The 14,184-nt window shown below is 49.6% G+C and overlaps 1 protein-coding gene across 1 annotated transcript in view; it reads right to left on the bottom strand.

Moving 5' to 3' along the window:
• Positions 1 to 14,184, bottom strand: part of gch2 (GTP cyclohydrolase 2) — a 64,875-nt gene that overhangs the window by 39,208 nt on the left and 11,483 nt on the right. Inside the window, exon 2 of the mRNA XM_072510603.1 lies at positions 1,449 to 1,558. Coding sequence (XP_072366704.1) covers positions 1,449 to 1,558 — 110 coding nt within the window. The remainder of the gene's footprint in view (positions 1 to 1,448; positions 1,559 to 14,184) is intronic.

The raw sequence follows: 14,184 nt of genomic DNA, 5'->3' as shown, positions 1-14,184 counted from the left end.
CAGCACACGCCCCACCCTGCCCCCTCGGTGCCCTGAGACCTGTTGGCCGTTCCCCCTGCCAGGGCCACCATCTGGTGGCACTGCCCTCACCGGGGGCTGCCGTGTGTGCTGCATTGGACCTTCTCGCTGGTAGGTGCCACCAGCTGGTGTGGCATGGGGGTTCTGGCACACGCGAAGACGGCCGGGACGCCTGAGCCGCGACAGATTACGGGTTGGGTGGACATCCGCGTGTCTGCCGTCATGGCATCTGGGCCGTTGGATCCGCCCTGCCATGGCGGGCCGTGGCCGCGCGAAGCCTTTGTCTCCCCCACCGCTCCTTCGCCAACCACCCAGCCGGCAGCGTATGTGTGGGAAGATCCCCCCCCCCCAACCCCCGGGGGGCCTCCCCCACTCTGCCTGCAACCACGGCCGTGCCGCTTCCCCTCCCGGGGTCCCCATCCTCAACGCCGTCAACCACCTCCTCTCGCAGCGTTAGCCAGCACGACTGGTTGACACTTTTTTAGAACATATTAGAACGGCGCTGGCGTGTCATCCGGTCACACCGGCGGGACTTCAGCCCATCCGGCCCGGAGGATCGCTGGCCCAACGGAGAATTGCCGCTACGACCGCTTGTTTGCCGCTACGATGGGGCGCCACGCGCGCCCGCATGTTTTTTCAGGTATGTAGAATCGCGTTCCAGCATCGGAGCAGAGTGGCGGGATTCGCGCGGCACCCCGGGGATTCTCCAACCCGGCGCGGGCTGAGAGAATCCCGCCCCATGTGCCTCCAGTTAAAGGCAGAATCCATGGTTAAAAGGTGCAGACGATTGTCTTTTAGCCAATTAATTGCAGACCTGCCTGTCCTACTGGGGTTTCCGACATATTCACGAAGATGCTCCAGTTAAATGCTGGCTTCTTGAAAACACCTTCACTTTTTGATGATTTAACCCTCCACACACACTGACACCCAAATACGTGGCAGTTAAGGCAGGCAAATGGGATGTGTAGGTATCTCTTTCAGAGAGCTAATCTGTGGCAGAGAAATCTCGTGGTGCAGTGGGTAGTGTCCCTGCCTCGGAGTCAGAAGCTCCTCGGAGGTTGAGTCCCACTGCAGGACTTAATGACCAAGGAAGGCGCGTTCATAATGCGGTCAAACAGGTCGAGTCCGTCAACCTGCAAATCCTTCCAAACATGGCAATGCCTGGTGGTATGAGCTGGAGAGACTCCTGGTCAACCATGCTTGATGCGGATGGCATCCCTTAATGTCTAAGCCTCCGGACAGACTACCAACCTGGCTGGCAATTACTAACCATGGAAACAGATGAAAGTCTGCCTTAGTGCACCACTTGGTGCGGGAATGGAATTATAATGGAAACTGGGGCAGTGGGTCAAATGCCTCCCTTCTGTGGTGTTAAATAACACTTTTCTATGAACTACTTTACACATACACACTTCATATCATGTACTAACCTTGCCAAAAAATGGAACTAAATGATGCTCACAAAGTGAAAACATATCGATATTTTTCACAATAACTATTTCATCGTGGTCCTCATCAAAAACAGCATCATTCAGAATATCTGAAAAATACAGAAAGAATGATTTGTACAAGACAGGTGCTGAAGCTAAACTAAGGTAACAACTTAGTCCTAGTTCTTCATATCAATTAAATATTTTATGCCATCTACCAAGAAATTAAATCAACATTTAGACTGGCAAAATATTGAACACAAAATGCAAATTTAAAGGTGTATAAATTCCAACACATTGTCCAATAGCTTTATTAAACATTTCTCAGCACTGGAGTCTTCTAAGAAGGCATATTCGGGAGAAGATTAGAACCTGTGACATTAAAGGACTAATAATCTGCAAGGACAGACAGTGTATGTTCTAGGCACCAAGTCAAGAAATGAACTGACTACAGGTAATATTTTAAGAGTCTCACAAAATATGACGCACAAGCCATGAGAAAAACAATGATCGTGTAATACAAAATCCGGACTTACCTAGTCAGCGCACAGGGGCTGGGAAATCCATTCCTGGCAGGCCATTGGAATTGAAATGAATTGAAATGATCAGGAACTGGCTGTGCATGCATAATACACTATTTGAAGTTCTTCAGGCCGAAGACATGGGCCCAGTGCGCCTGTACAAAAAGGGAAATGGTGCAAAAAACCCAATCATGTGATAGGGACAGAGCACCTTTGTCCAGAGAGGGTACAGGGATATAGCCCAAAGAAATTCCCAGACAGGGGGCAGGGTGAGGTACCAAAGAGAGAGGGGCAGAGAGATGTCCCAGTTAAAAAAGAGGGGCAAAGAAAGAGTCTCCAGGCAGAAAGAAAGACTGCAGGCTTTAAGTGGCGAGGACTCAGGGGAAGTCCCGGTGATCAAAGAGGTTCAGGAGAAATGCTGGTGATCCTTTATCCCTCTCAGAGTCCATCGTGACTGGTCCACGTTTGTAATGATCAATAGTAATTGGCGCCCGGCTGACATCCTGCTGGTGGGTGGGAAGATTGCGGGAGGGGTGAGATCGGAGTTTAATCTCGTTAAAATACATTTAAATCAGCTTCTGGGTGACATCCAGTTTCAGCTGGCAGGAAGGGCCAGGGAAGATCGCAAACAGTTTTGCGCCGGGATCAAATTTTTGGCCTCACACCAAATTTTCCTGACATAGTAGGATTTGCGCCAGAAGCAACACAGCCGGAAAATCACCCATCAATTATCTTCTGCTCCAACGGTTTTTGGATTTGAATGCCCGGTTTCAGGGGCAGGTTTTGAACAAGCTGGTGCAGGAAGGCGTAAGGAAGACTCTGTTGAAGACTCCGAAGAAATCCACTTGGAGGAAGGGAACGAGCAAAAGTTCGGCATCGAGTGAACAGGTGAGCCGGCAGCAGGAAAGATGGCAGAGGCTGGATTGCTGGGTGGGACCGCTCCCCTCACAGTGGAAACTCTGACCGAGGTGATGGCCAGAGAATTCGAGAGGCAGTTCACTAAGCATATGGAGGTGCTGCGAAAGGAGATGATGGCTGCAATGAAGCAGTGGGTGGTGGAGGCGATTGCCCCGGTGAAGGCGGCAGTGTCAAAGACATTGGCTGAGGTGTGGGAGCAAGGAGATAAGGTGACGGGGGTGGAGGAGGCTCTGTCGCAGCACAGAGACCAGTTTACCTCTATGGGTCAGGAGTTGCAGAGGGTGGCGGATGTTAACAAAGGTCTCAGAGCCAAGGTGGAGAACCTGGAGAACAGCTCGAGGAGGTAGAACTTACGAATTGTGGACCTGCCTGTGGGGGTGAAAGATCCAAGGCCGAATGAGTACTTCACAAAGATGTTGGCAGAGGTGTTGGGGGAGGGGGGGGGGGGGTGCGGCAGTGAAGAGCCCTCCTGATATGAGCTGGATAGGGCCCGTTAGTCGCTCAGGCCCAAGCCGAAAGCAAATGAGCCAGCGAGGGCAGTTATAATTTGCTTCCTTAAGTTTCATGAAGAAGGTCCTGAGTTGGGCGAAGCAAAGACTTGAGGTGAAGTTAGAAGGCGTTGCTTTTGGATATACCAAGACTTGACGATGGAGCTGGCCAGAAAGCAGGTGGCCTTCGGACAGGTGAAGGCAGCACTCTACAATAATGGCATGAGGTTCGCCGTGGTCTTCCCAGCGAAGCGGAGGGTGATCCCCAATTCGAGGGACTTCTACTTCAAGACGGTGGAGGCGGCAGAGGCGTTTGTGAACGCTGAAGGACTGGAACAGAAATGAGAGGTGGAACTGAGATTGGATCTTTGAATGAGGGGATGGGGACTGTGCTTACCCTGTATCTCTCTTTATGGGTTGTTTGTGGTTCTGTATTTGTGGTGAGAACAATTGGGTGTTTGGGTTGGTTGAACGGGAAGGGTAGTTTACCTTTGTTACAGTTGATTACAATTAGATTGGGCTTTGGAGTTAATGGCCGTTTTCTGGGCTGCGGTTTTTGCACTGGTTTAGTTTCTTTGTCTTTGTTTTCAGGGGATGGGTCATGGGGAAGGGGATTGGAAGGGGATTAGGAGGGAGGGGTCCTGGGCTGTGGCCTCCACACTAGCAAGCGAAGGTTGGCTAGTGAGCAGGAGTTGTAGTGATCTGTACATCCGTACATACATCTGCACATACACCAGGGACTGCAGACAGATGTAACAGCCACAGCATCAATAGAGGGCATCAGAGACGGGTATAAAGGGTCGAGCCCAAGGCAGGATCCATCTCTTTCAGAGGCGCAGGGCTAGGGAGCAGCAGCACACAGAGACAGCTCAGCATAGGCAGTTTACCGTAGCTTCACTGGTCATACCTCTTGGCTGTATTATATCTAATTAAGCTCTGGAAACAGAACAAACCCATTGAGTAAAGTATTTGTGTTAACTGGAAGTCTACAATCTTTATTCAGACGTAGAGAATAACATATGGTACTACGAGTGATTTCAGAAAGCTAGCTAGACACCAGCAAGAGAAGAAAATGGATCCTCGACGACTAACTGATTCGATGGAACTTGCTGGAACTCCATGGCAGTTGGAAACAACCGGTAATTTAAGTTATAACTGGAAAATGTTTGAACAACATGAAGGACTGGAACAGAAATGAGAGATGGAACTGAGATTGGATCTTTGAATAAGGGGATGGGGACTGTGCTTACCCTGTATCTCTCTTTATGGGTTGTTTGTGGTTCTGTATTTGTGGGGAGAACAATTGAGTGTTTGGGCAGCACGGTAGCATTGTGGATAGCACAATTGCTTCACAGCTCCAGGGTCCCAGGTTCGATTCCAGCTGGGGTCACTGTCTGTGCGGAGTCTGCACATCCTCCCCGTGTGTGCGTGGGTTTCCTCCGGGTGCTCCGGTTTCCTCCCACAGTCCAAAGATGTGCAGGTTAGGTGGATTGGCCATGATGAATTGCCCTTAGTGTCCAAAATTGCCCTTTTGCAGCCTAATCCCATCTCCCCTCCCCCAACGGTGCCCCGTCCTTCCAACCACCGATGCCCACACTCTCCCAAAACCCCCACTTCAAACCAATTCACCCTACCCCACCCAGCACCCAAGGAACCAAAACAGCACAGAATAGAACATCCCCCAAAGCACAGTAACCACAGTAGCCCCCCGCGACCTCTCCTCACAACCGACCCTCAGCCCGTGTCCAACTTTTCGGCCTGAATAAAGGTCCACGCCTCCTCCGGCATCTCAAAGTAATGGTGCCGGTCCTTAAACGTGACCCACAGTCGCGCCGGCTGCAGCATCCCGAATTTCACCCCCTTCCGATGCAGAACCGCCTTAGCCCGATTGTACCCGGCCCTTTTCTTGGCCACCTCCGCGCTCCAGTCCGGAGGCCGTACCGGCCTCCCTGAACAGGCGCCGGAATGTGGCGACTAGGGGCTTTTCACAGTAACTTCATTTGAAGCCTGCTTGTGACAATAAGCGATTTTCATTTCATATATACGGACCTCTGCATTCTCCCACCTGCTGCTCCGCTCCTTTTTTGCCCATCTTAGGACACGCTCCCTGTCCCTGTGTTCAGCATCGTGGCCACATATGCTCCAGCATCCGACCCCTCCACTCTCTTGGGAGATCCAGAAGCCGCAGATTCTTCCTCCTCGACCGATTCTCCATGTCCTCGAACTTTTCCTGCCATTTCTTATGCAGCATGTGCGCCTCCACCTTCACCGCCAGGCCCAATATCTCGTCCTTATTCTGCTTCTGCCGCACCTCCTGGATCGCCGCCCTTTGGGCCTTCTGGGTCTCGGCCAGCTTGTCGACCGAAGCCTTCATCGTCTCCAGCAGCTCTGATTTCAATTCCGTGAAGCAGCGCTTGAGAAACTCCTGCTGCTTTTGCGCCCACGCTGCCTGGTCTCCACCCGCCGCCACCTTGGCTTTCCTCCCTCGCACTTTTCGCTGCACCAGAATTACTTTTTTCACCGCTCCACTCCTGGTCCAATCCATACAGTGCCGGGGAAATCGTACTGTCACCTCCGTCGAACAAATGCTGCTGGGGCCCCTCAAGTGAGTCCAAAAGTCCGTTTCTGGCGGGAGCTGCCGAACGTGCGACTTAGCTCAGCATAGCCGCAACCGGAAATCCCCATGTACAGTTTTCTTGAAGCCAGTCTAGAAAACATGTCCAATAAAAGGGGGGGGGGGGATGTAGTGATCTGTACATACATCTGCACATACACCAGGGACTGCAGACAGATGTAGAAGCTACAGCATCACTAGAGGGCATCAGAGACGGGTATAAAGGGTCCAGCCCAAGGTAGGATCCGCCTCTTTCAGAAGCGCAGGGCTAGGGAGCAGCAGCACACAGAGACAGCTCAGCATAGGCAGTTTACCTTAGCTTCACTGGTCATACCTCTTGACTGTATTATATTGTGTTAAGCTCTGGAAACAGAACAAACCCATTGAATAAAGTATTTGTGTTAACTGGAAGTCTACAATCTTTATTCAGACTTAGCGAATAACATAGGAGTGTTGTAGGGGGAGGAGCTGCGGTCGTTGGGACCTGGTCGAATAGGTTTTGATGGGGCTGGGAGGTGTGAAAGGTGGGGGAAATCGATACTGGGAGGTGTTTGCAAGAGGAAGTGGATGGGAGAATTCTGGGAGGGGGAGGGGTTCGACTGTAACAAAGGGATGGGGCAGGTAGAGGGGAGGTTGGTGGCACTGGCGCGCGTATATGGCCCCCAACTGGGATGATGCGGGGTATGTGAAGAGGGTGCTGGGTGCCATCTCGGATCCCCATGAGTTGATAGTGGGGAAGTATTGGAGTATGGTGCAGGAACCGAAGGGGAACAGGCCTCAGTCGCGCTCGCTGGGAGAGGTGTTTGCAAGAGGAAGTGGATGGGAGGATTCTGGGGGGGTTCGATGGTAACAAAGGGATGGGGCGGGTCAGGCCTGAACAGTAGAGCCCAGAGTTATGATGATGGTGGATAGGAGGGGTGGGGGATGAGACGCCCTCCCCCCCCCCCCCCCCCCCCCCGGTCAGAATCGTGCCGTGGACATGAGTGGGTTAAGGGGCCGGTGCAGAGATTGAGGGGTTTTGCGGTGAAGAGATGGAAGGGGGTGCTGAAGGCCCTGGCTGAGCTTATGAGGGAGATGGGAGGAGTGGACCCGTGAAGGTTCCTGCACCCGAGGGGAACGCGAGTATTCGTTTTTCTCCCCGGTTCACATGGTGTACTCGAGGATAGACTTTTTCATGGCGGGGAAGGAGTTATTGGCTGTGGTGAGGAGGTCGCAGTCCTCAGCAATTATTATTTTGGATTATGCTCCCCATTGATTGGATATGATTGTGGAGAAGGGGATGGCCCAGAGGCTGGGGTGGAGAATGGGTGTGGAGTTGTTAGAGGACTGAAGCTTTTGTGATAAGATTGGGCAGGTGATCAAGAAATATGTGGGATTAATTACACAGGGGAGGTTTCACAGTCGGTGGCTTGTGAGGCTCTGAAGGCAGTAGTGAGGTGGAATGTGATTTTGTTCAAGGCTAAGGTGGACAAGGAGGAACGCCAAAAACTGATAGAGGAGATTTTAGAGGTGGATGGGAGGTAGGCGGGAGACCTGCACTCGGGTCTCTTGTCCAAAAGGGAGGAATTGCAGGCGAGGTTCGACCAATTGTGCACAGGGAAAGCAGTGCACCAGTTGAAAGGGTGAGAGGGGCGGTCTACGAATACGGGGAGAAGGCAGGTGTATGTTGGCCGGCCAGCTCCAGAGGGAGATGGCTGCGAGGGGAATAGTTCGGATACGGGATAGGATGGGCAAGCTAGTGGTGGCCCTGGAGCAGATCAATGAAGTATTTGAGGAGCTTTATAAGGATCTATATAGGTCGGAGTCACTGGGGAGGAACGGGAATGAGGGAGTTCCTGGATGTGTTGGAGTACCCGAGGCTGGGTGAGGAGGATAGAGCAGGCCAGCAGGGGCTGGTAGGAGAGCAGGAGGTGAAGGAGGTGATTGGGAGGATGCAGGCAGGGAAGGCGGCGGGCCCCGATGGGTTCTCAGTCGAATTTTACAAGAAATTTTAAGAAATGTTGGCGCCGCTGATGGTGGGAATATTTGAGGAAGCGATAGGCAGGGATGTCTTAATGCAAACGATGGGGCAAACTTCGATTTCATTGCTGCTAAAGAAGGATAAGGATTCAGTGAAGTTTGGGTTGTACAGGCCCATATCTCTACTGAATGTAGATGCCAAAATATTGGCAACGGTGCTGGCGGCAAGGTTGGGGGGATGTCTTCCGAAGGTGATTGGGGAGAATCAGACGGTGTTTGTGAAGGGCAGGCATTTGTTTTGAACGTGAGGTGGTGTTGAATGAGGTCCGGTCTTCGGCACATGGAAAGGAGATAGATGTGGTGGTGGCACTGGACGCAGAGAAGGCATTTGATCGAATAGACCAGGGTTACTTGAAGGCGAAATTGGAGAGATTTTGAATTGTGCCGAGGTTTGTGGCAAGGGTGTGGCTGTTGTATAAGGAACCAATGGTGCGTGTTCGCACTAACAGCAAGAGTATTTTGCAGTGCACCGGGCACAAAACAAGGGTGTGCTATGTCCCCCCTGGTCATTGCGCTCAGGAGCTGTGGAAAGGGATAGTGAGCGATGGAACATAGGGTGTCCCTATACACCGATGATCTGCTGCTGTATATCTCGGAACCGAGCATGTCAGTGGGGAGTATGATGGAGATGATCCAGAGATTCAGGTCGTTCTCGGGGTATAAAATGAATCTAGACAAGGGCAGCACAGTGGTTAGCACTGCTGCCTCACGGCGTGAGGTCCCAGGTTCGATCCCGGCTCTGGGTCACTGTCCATGTGGAGTTTGCACATTCTCCCCGTGTTTGCAAGGGTTTCGCCCCCACAACCCAAAAATGTGCAGGCTAGGTGGATTGGCCACGCTAAATTGCCCCTTAATTGGAAAAAATGAATTGGGTACTCTAAATTTGAAAAAAATATATGAATCTAGGCAAGAGCGAGTATTTTATGGTCTCCCGTCAGGAGTAGGGGATGGGGTGGGGCTGCTATTCGTCTGGAGGCAATCCACTTTAGGTACTTGGGGGGTGCAGGTGGCCTGGGATTGTGGAGGGCTCGGAATATATAATTTCACAATTTTGGTGTGGAGGCTGAAGGCCGATTTGTCAAGGTGGGGCAACCTCCCTCTGTGTAAAGCATGAATCGAGCAAGGATCAGCTGAAAGGAATACCACCTCTCAATCTTTTGGCCCTCACAAACCCTTCCATACGATGGCAGAACGAGACCTGCTGCCTGAAAAATCTACTCACCCAGTTTAAGGTGTCATTATTTGCCTCATGCAGCTTGACTGATAATTGTGTGTGATGTAAAAGTCCGATACCCATCTTTTATGTGGTAGATTTAATTACCTATTTGTATTGCAACAGCTGATACAGAGAGATTAAGTATCACTTTAAGTAGATTTATTTATTAATCACCAAGTTAGGAATCTGCTCAAGCTTATAAAGGTATTGTCGTCAAACATAAGCTGCTGAAATCATCTGTCGAGCCTATATTCAGTTTGATGGAGCAGTGACATGTTGCACTTCCAATTGATTGTTTTTGTATTAACCATACACACATTGCATGCAATGGCCAGGGGTCAAATGAATAAAGCAACTTTTATGTATGGGCACCATGGTAGCACAAGTGATTAGTACTGTGGCTTCACAGTGCCAGGGTCCCAGGTTCGATTCCCTGCTGGGTCACGGTCTGTGCAGAGTCTGCGCGTTCTCCCCGTGTCTGCATGGGTTTCCTCCGGGTGCTCCAGTTTCCTCCCACAGTCCAAAGACATGCAGGTTAGGTGGATTGGCCATGCTAAATTGCCCTTCATAGAATCATAGAATTTACAGTGCAGAAGGAGACCATTCGGCCCATCGAGTCTGCACCGGCCCTTACAAAGAGCACTCTACTGAAGCCCACGTATCTACACTATCCCCGTAACCCTCACTTAACATTTTTGGGACACTAAGGGCAATTTAGCATGGCCAATCCACCTAACCCGCACATCTTCGGACTGTGGGAGGAAACCCACGCAGACACGGGGAGAACGTGCAGACTCCGCACAGACAGTGACCCAAGCTGGGAATCGAACCTGGGACCCTGGAGCTGTGAAGCAGCTGTGCTAACCACTATGCTACCGTGCTGCCCCCTTAGTGACCAAAAAAGGTTAGGAGGGGTTATTGGGTTACGGGGATAGGGTGGAAATGAGGTTAAGTGGGTCGGTACAGACTCGATGGGCCGAATGGCCTCCTTCTGCACTGTCTGTTCTATGTTCTACAGTATTTAACATTATGACTTGGCAAAAATCATTTAGCAAAAATACTTAGCAAAAAAAAATGCGAATTAATTCAAGCTATTCTATAGAGTGACAAATTCATGAAATCAATACCCAAAGCAACTGAATAAAAATTAGAAGATTAGTTTCTGACATTAATTTTTGTAGGAATTCTTGCATAATGGCTCGAAAGCCACAGACATTTTAAAAACCATTTTTTATTTCAGTGACATTTATGGACAGGTCGTCAAGGCAGATTGTAAATTAATATAAGCGCAAGACTCAATCTATTGAGATGAGGAGTGAATGGGTCGCTGTGGATGCAATCTCCCAAATAAATGTTGCTGGAATCAGGTCTCTTTAACAGCCCTCCTCCACCATTCTTGTTAACATCACATCACTGTTGGGGTTGAAATGTAGGTTAAGCAGTGCTTTAGACAGATGAACTTTCCTTCAGTCAATGTTCTCATGCCTTCAACACAAAGGTACTTCCCTAGTTTGTGAATCAGTGATCTGACACTCTTCCTTATGTGATATGGTGAGACTAACCATTCATAAGATAGATAATATAATCTTTAGTATTGTTACAAGTAGGTTTACAATAACACTGCAATGAAGTTACTGTGAAAAGCCTCTAGACGCCACATTCCAGCGCCTGTTCGGGTACACAGACGGAGAATTCAGAATGTCCAATTCACCTAACAATCATGTCTTTCAGGACTTATCATAGATAATCTTGGCTGTTATTTTACCATAGAATTTACAGTGCAGAAGGGACTTGTGGGAGGAAACCGGAGCACCCGGAGGAAACTCACGCAGCCACATGAAGAATGTGCAGTCTCCGCACAGTGACCCAAGCGGGAACTGAAGATGGCACCCTGGTGCTGTGAAGTAACAGTGCTAACCACTGTGCTACAGACAAGCTGCCATTAGTTTCAATAGTCACTGTGGAGATAAAGCATTTATGGAGGTCTAAAAACATATGGTGGCTAGTTTTCAGTTCTTTAGCGTACCCGAAAAGGCGCCGGAGTGTTGCGAGGAGTAAAATTTTCACAGTAACTTCATTGCAGTGTTAATGTAAGTCTACTTGTGACAATAAAGATTATTATTATTGTTCTCACTGTCGGAGCTTCACCTACAAGGAGCAAATGCTGGAAAGTCAGGATTGTGTGGTGAATGGTCTGTGTCCCCCATCCCCCCCCCGCACTGTGTGCCTAAATTCTGATCGTGTGCTTCAGGTAGGTGAGGCTCCTTACTTGGGAGTGCAACATCAGAAAATTACCTGTTACATTTCTACATTTCAATACGGGACCTGTAGAAAATGATCACATTTATTTAAACTGAAGAATTGACTTGTTTAAAATAAATGGATTCATGCCTCCATTAAAGTTATATAGAGGGGAATTTGATACATGTACATTAAGGACTGCTACAGTTATACCATTGGCTGTAAGTTTTATCTATTACCTAAATCACAATTGTAATCATGCTCTCATCTCTGACAACTTGCTTTATGAAAAAGACAAGAATTGCACCATGCAAATCCGTGTGCAAAGTAACTATTCTCATCGATTAAATCTGAGGTGAGTACTTACTTTAAAAAGCCTTGCCTTTACAGGAGCAGCCCTTCGGATTTCGGCGGCAGCAGTGCGCAGGGGCCTTCTTGGAGGTGAGTAGTGTATTTAAAAGCCTTACCTTTACAGGAGCAGCCCTTCGGATTTCGGCGGCAGCGGTGCGCAGGGGCCTTCTGGGAGGTGAGTACTTACTTTAAAAAGCCTTGCCTTTACAGGAGCAGCCCTTCGGATTTCGGCGGCAGCGGTGCGCAGGGGCCTTCTTGGAGGTGAGTAGTGTATTTAAAAGCCTTGCCTGGTCCCGTGTCTGTTCTTCTTTTCTGTTTTATTTGTTTTTATATAAGGCGGGAACCGGAAGTTCGACCCGCGGACCTCTGGCAAGTCCCCGTCCCCCCCCCCAACTAATAAATTCTGGTGGAGAGGAAACCCGAGACACTACACGTGTAGTGTCTCCCACCCGCCCTCCTCCTCTAACCTAATAATAAGACCCATTGGTGTAAGGTAAGTGCCATATTATATTATTAGCATTGTGCAGGTCAAGGATCGGAGGTGGAGGAGCAGTCTCTGTCAGCGAGAGAACCTGAGAACATCTCAGACACTCAGAAGGTAAGAAGGTAAGTAAGTTATTTTTACTTTTATACCTTTTTTCAAATTGTGTGTGTCGGGGGGAAACTAAAGTGACATCACAGAAAAGCTGTGGCCAGAGTGGCTGGTTGGGATTCTAACCTAAATTTAAAAAATTTGAGTATTTGGGAACTAATTAAACATAATAACTTAATTATAATTTAGAGGATAACTAAGCCAGAGATCGGAGAGTATTATAGTTAGCTATCGCATTTTTATTAGAAATCTAGTGCTAGGAAACAGATAGTTGACAGTAACTTTGAAATTTAAAAAAAAGTATTAAAAAAAAAGACAAATTTTAATTAATTGACGCAATGTCAGTTAGAGGGGTTCTGTGCTCTGACTGTGAGATGTGGCAGGTCCGGGAGGCTTCCAGCGTCCCGGATGGCTTCATCTGCAGAAAGTGCACCCAACTGGAGCTCCTCACAGACCGCATGGTTCGGTTGGAGCAGCAATTGGATGCACTTAGGAGCATGCAGGTGGCGGAAAGCGTCATAGATCGCAGTTATGTAAATGTGGTCACACCCAAGGTGCAGGCAGAGAAATGGGTGACCATTAGAAAGGGCAGGCAGTCAGTGCAGGAATCCCCTGTGGTTGTCCCCCTCTCGAACAGATATACCCCTTTGGATACTGTCGGGGGGGATAGCCTATCAGGGGAAAACAGCAGCAGCTAGAGCAGTGGCACCATGGCTGGCTCTGATGTTCAGAAGGGAGGGTCAAAGCGCAGAAGAGTAATAGTAATAGGGGACTCTATAGTCAGGGGCACAGATAGGCGCTTCTGTGGATGTGAAAGAGACTCCAGGATGGTATGTTGCCTCCCTGGTGCCAGGGTCCAGGATGTCTCCGAACGGGTAGAGGGAATCCTCAAGGGGGAGGGCAAACAGGCAGAGGTCGTTGTACATATTGGTACTAACGACATAGGCAGGAAGGGGCATGAGGTCCTGCAGCAGGAGTTCAGGGAGCTAGGCAGAAAGTTAAAAGACAGGACCCCGAGGGTTGTAATCTCGGGATTACTCCCTGTGCCACGTGCCAGTGAGGCTAGAAATAGGAAGATAGAGCAGATAAACACGTGGCTAAACAGCTGGTGTAGGAGGGAGGGTTTCCATTATCTGGACCACTGGGAGCTCTTCCGGGGCAGGTGTGACCTGTATAAGAAGGACGGGTTGCATCTAAACCGGAGAGGCATAAATATCCTGGCCGCGAGGTTTGCTAGTGTCACACGGGAGGGTTTAAACTAGTATGGCAGGGGGGTGGGCACTGGAGCAATAGGTCAGAAGGTGAGAGCATTGAGGGAGAACTAGGGAATAGGGACAGTGTGGCTCTGAGGCAGAGCAGACGGGGAGAAGTTGCTGAACACAGCGGGTCTGGTGGCCTGAAGTGCATATGTTTTAATGCAAGGAGCATTGCGGGTAAGGCAGATGAACTTAGAGCTTGGATTACTACTTGGAACTATGATGTTGTTGCCATTACAGAGACCTGGTTGAGGGAAGGGCAGGATTGGCAGCTAAACGTTCCAGGATTTAGATGTTTCAGGCGGGATAGAGGGGGATGTAAAAGGGGAGGTGGAGTTGCGCTACTTGTTCGGGAGAATATCACAGCTATACTGCGAGAGGACACCTCAGAGGGCAGTGAGGCTATATGGGTAGAGATCAGGAATAAGAAGGGTGCAGTCACAATGTTGGGGGTATACTACAGGCCTTCCAACAGCCAGCGGGAGATAGAGGAGCAGATAGGTAGACAGATTTTGGAAAA

The sequence above is a fragment of the Scyliorhinus torazame genome, chromosome 1, assembly GCF_047496885.1.
Source record: "Scyliorhinus torazame isolate Kashiwa2021f chromosome 1, sScyTor2.1, whole genome shotgun sequence".
Taxonomy (NCBI): Eukaryota; Metazoa; Chordata; class Chondrichthyes; order Carcharhiniformes; family Scyliorhinidae; genus Scyliorhinus; species Scyliorhinus torazame.
Note: the sequence above shows the minus strand (reverse complement) of the source record. Positions and strands in the feature narration are given on the sequence as shown.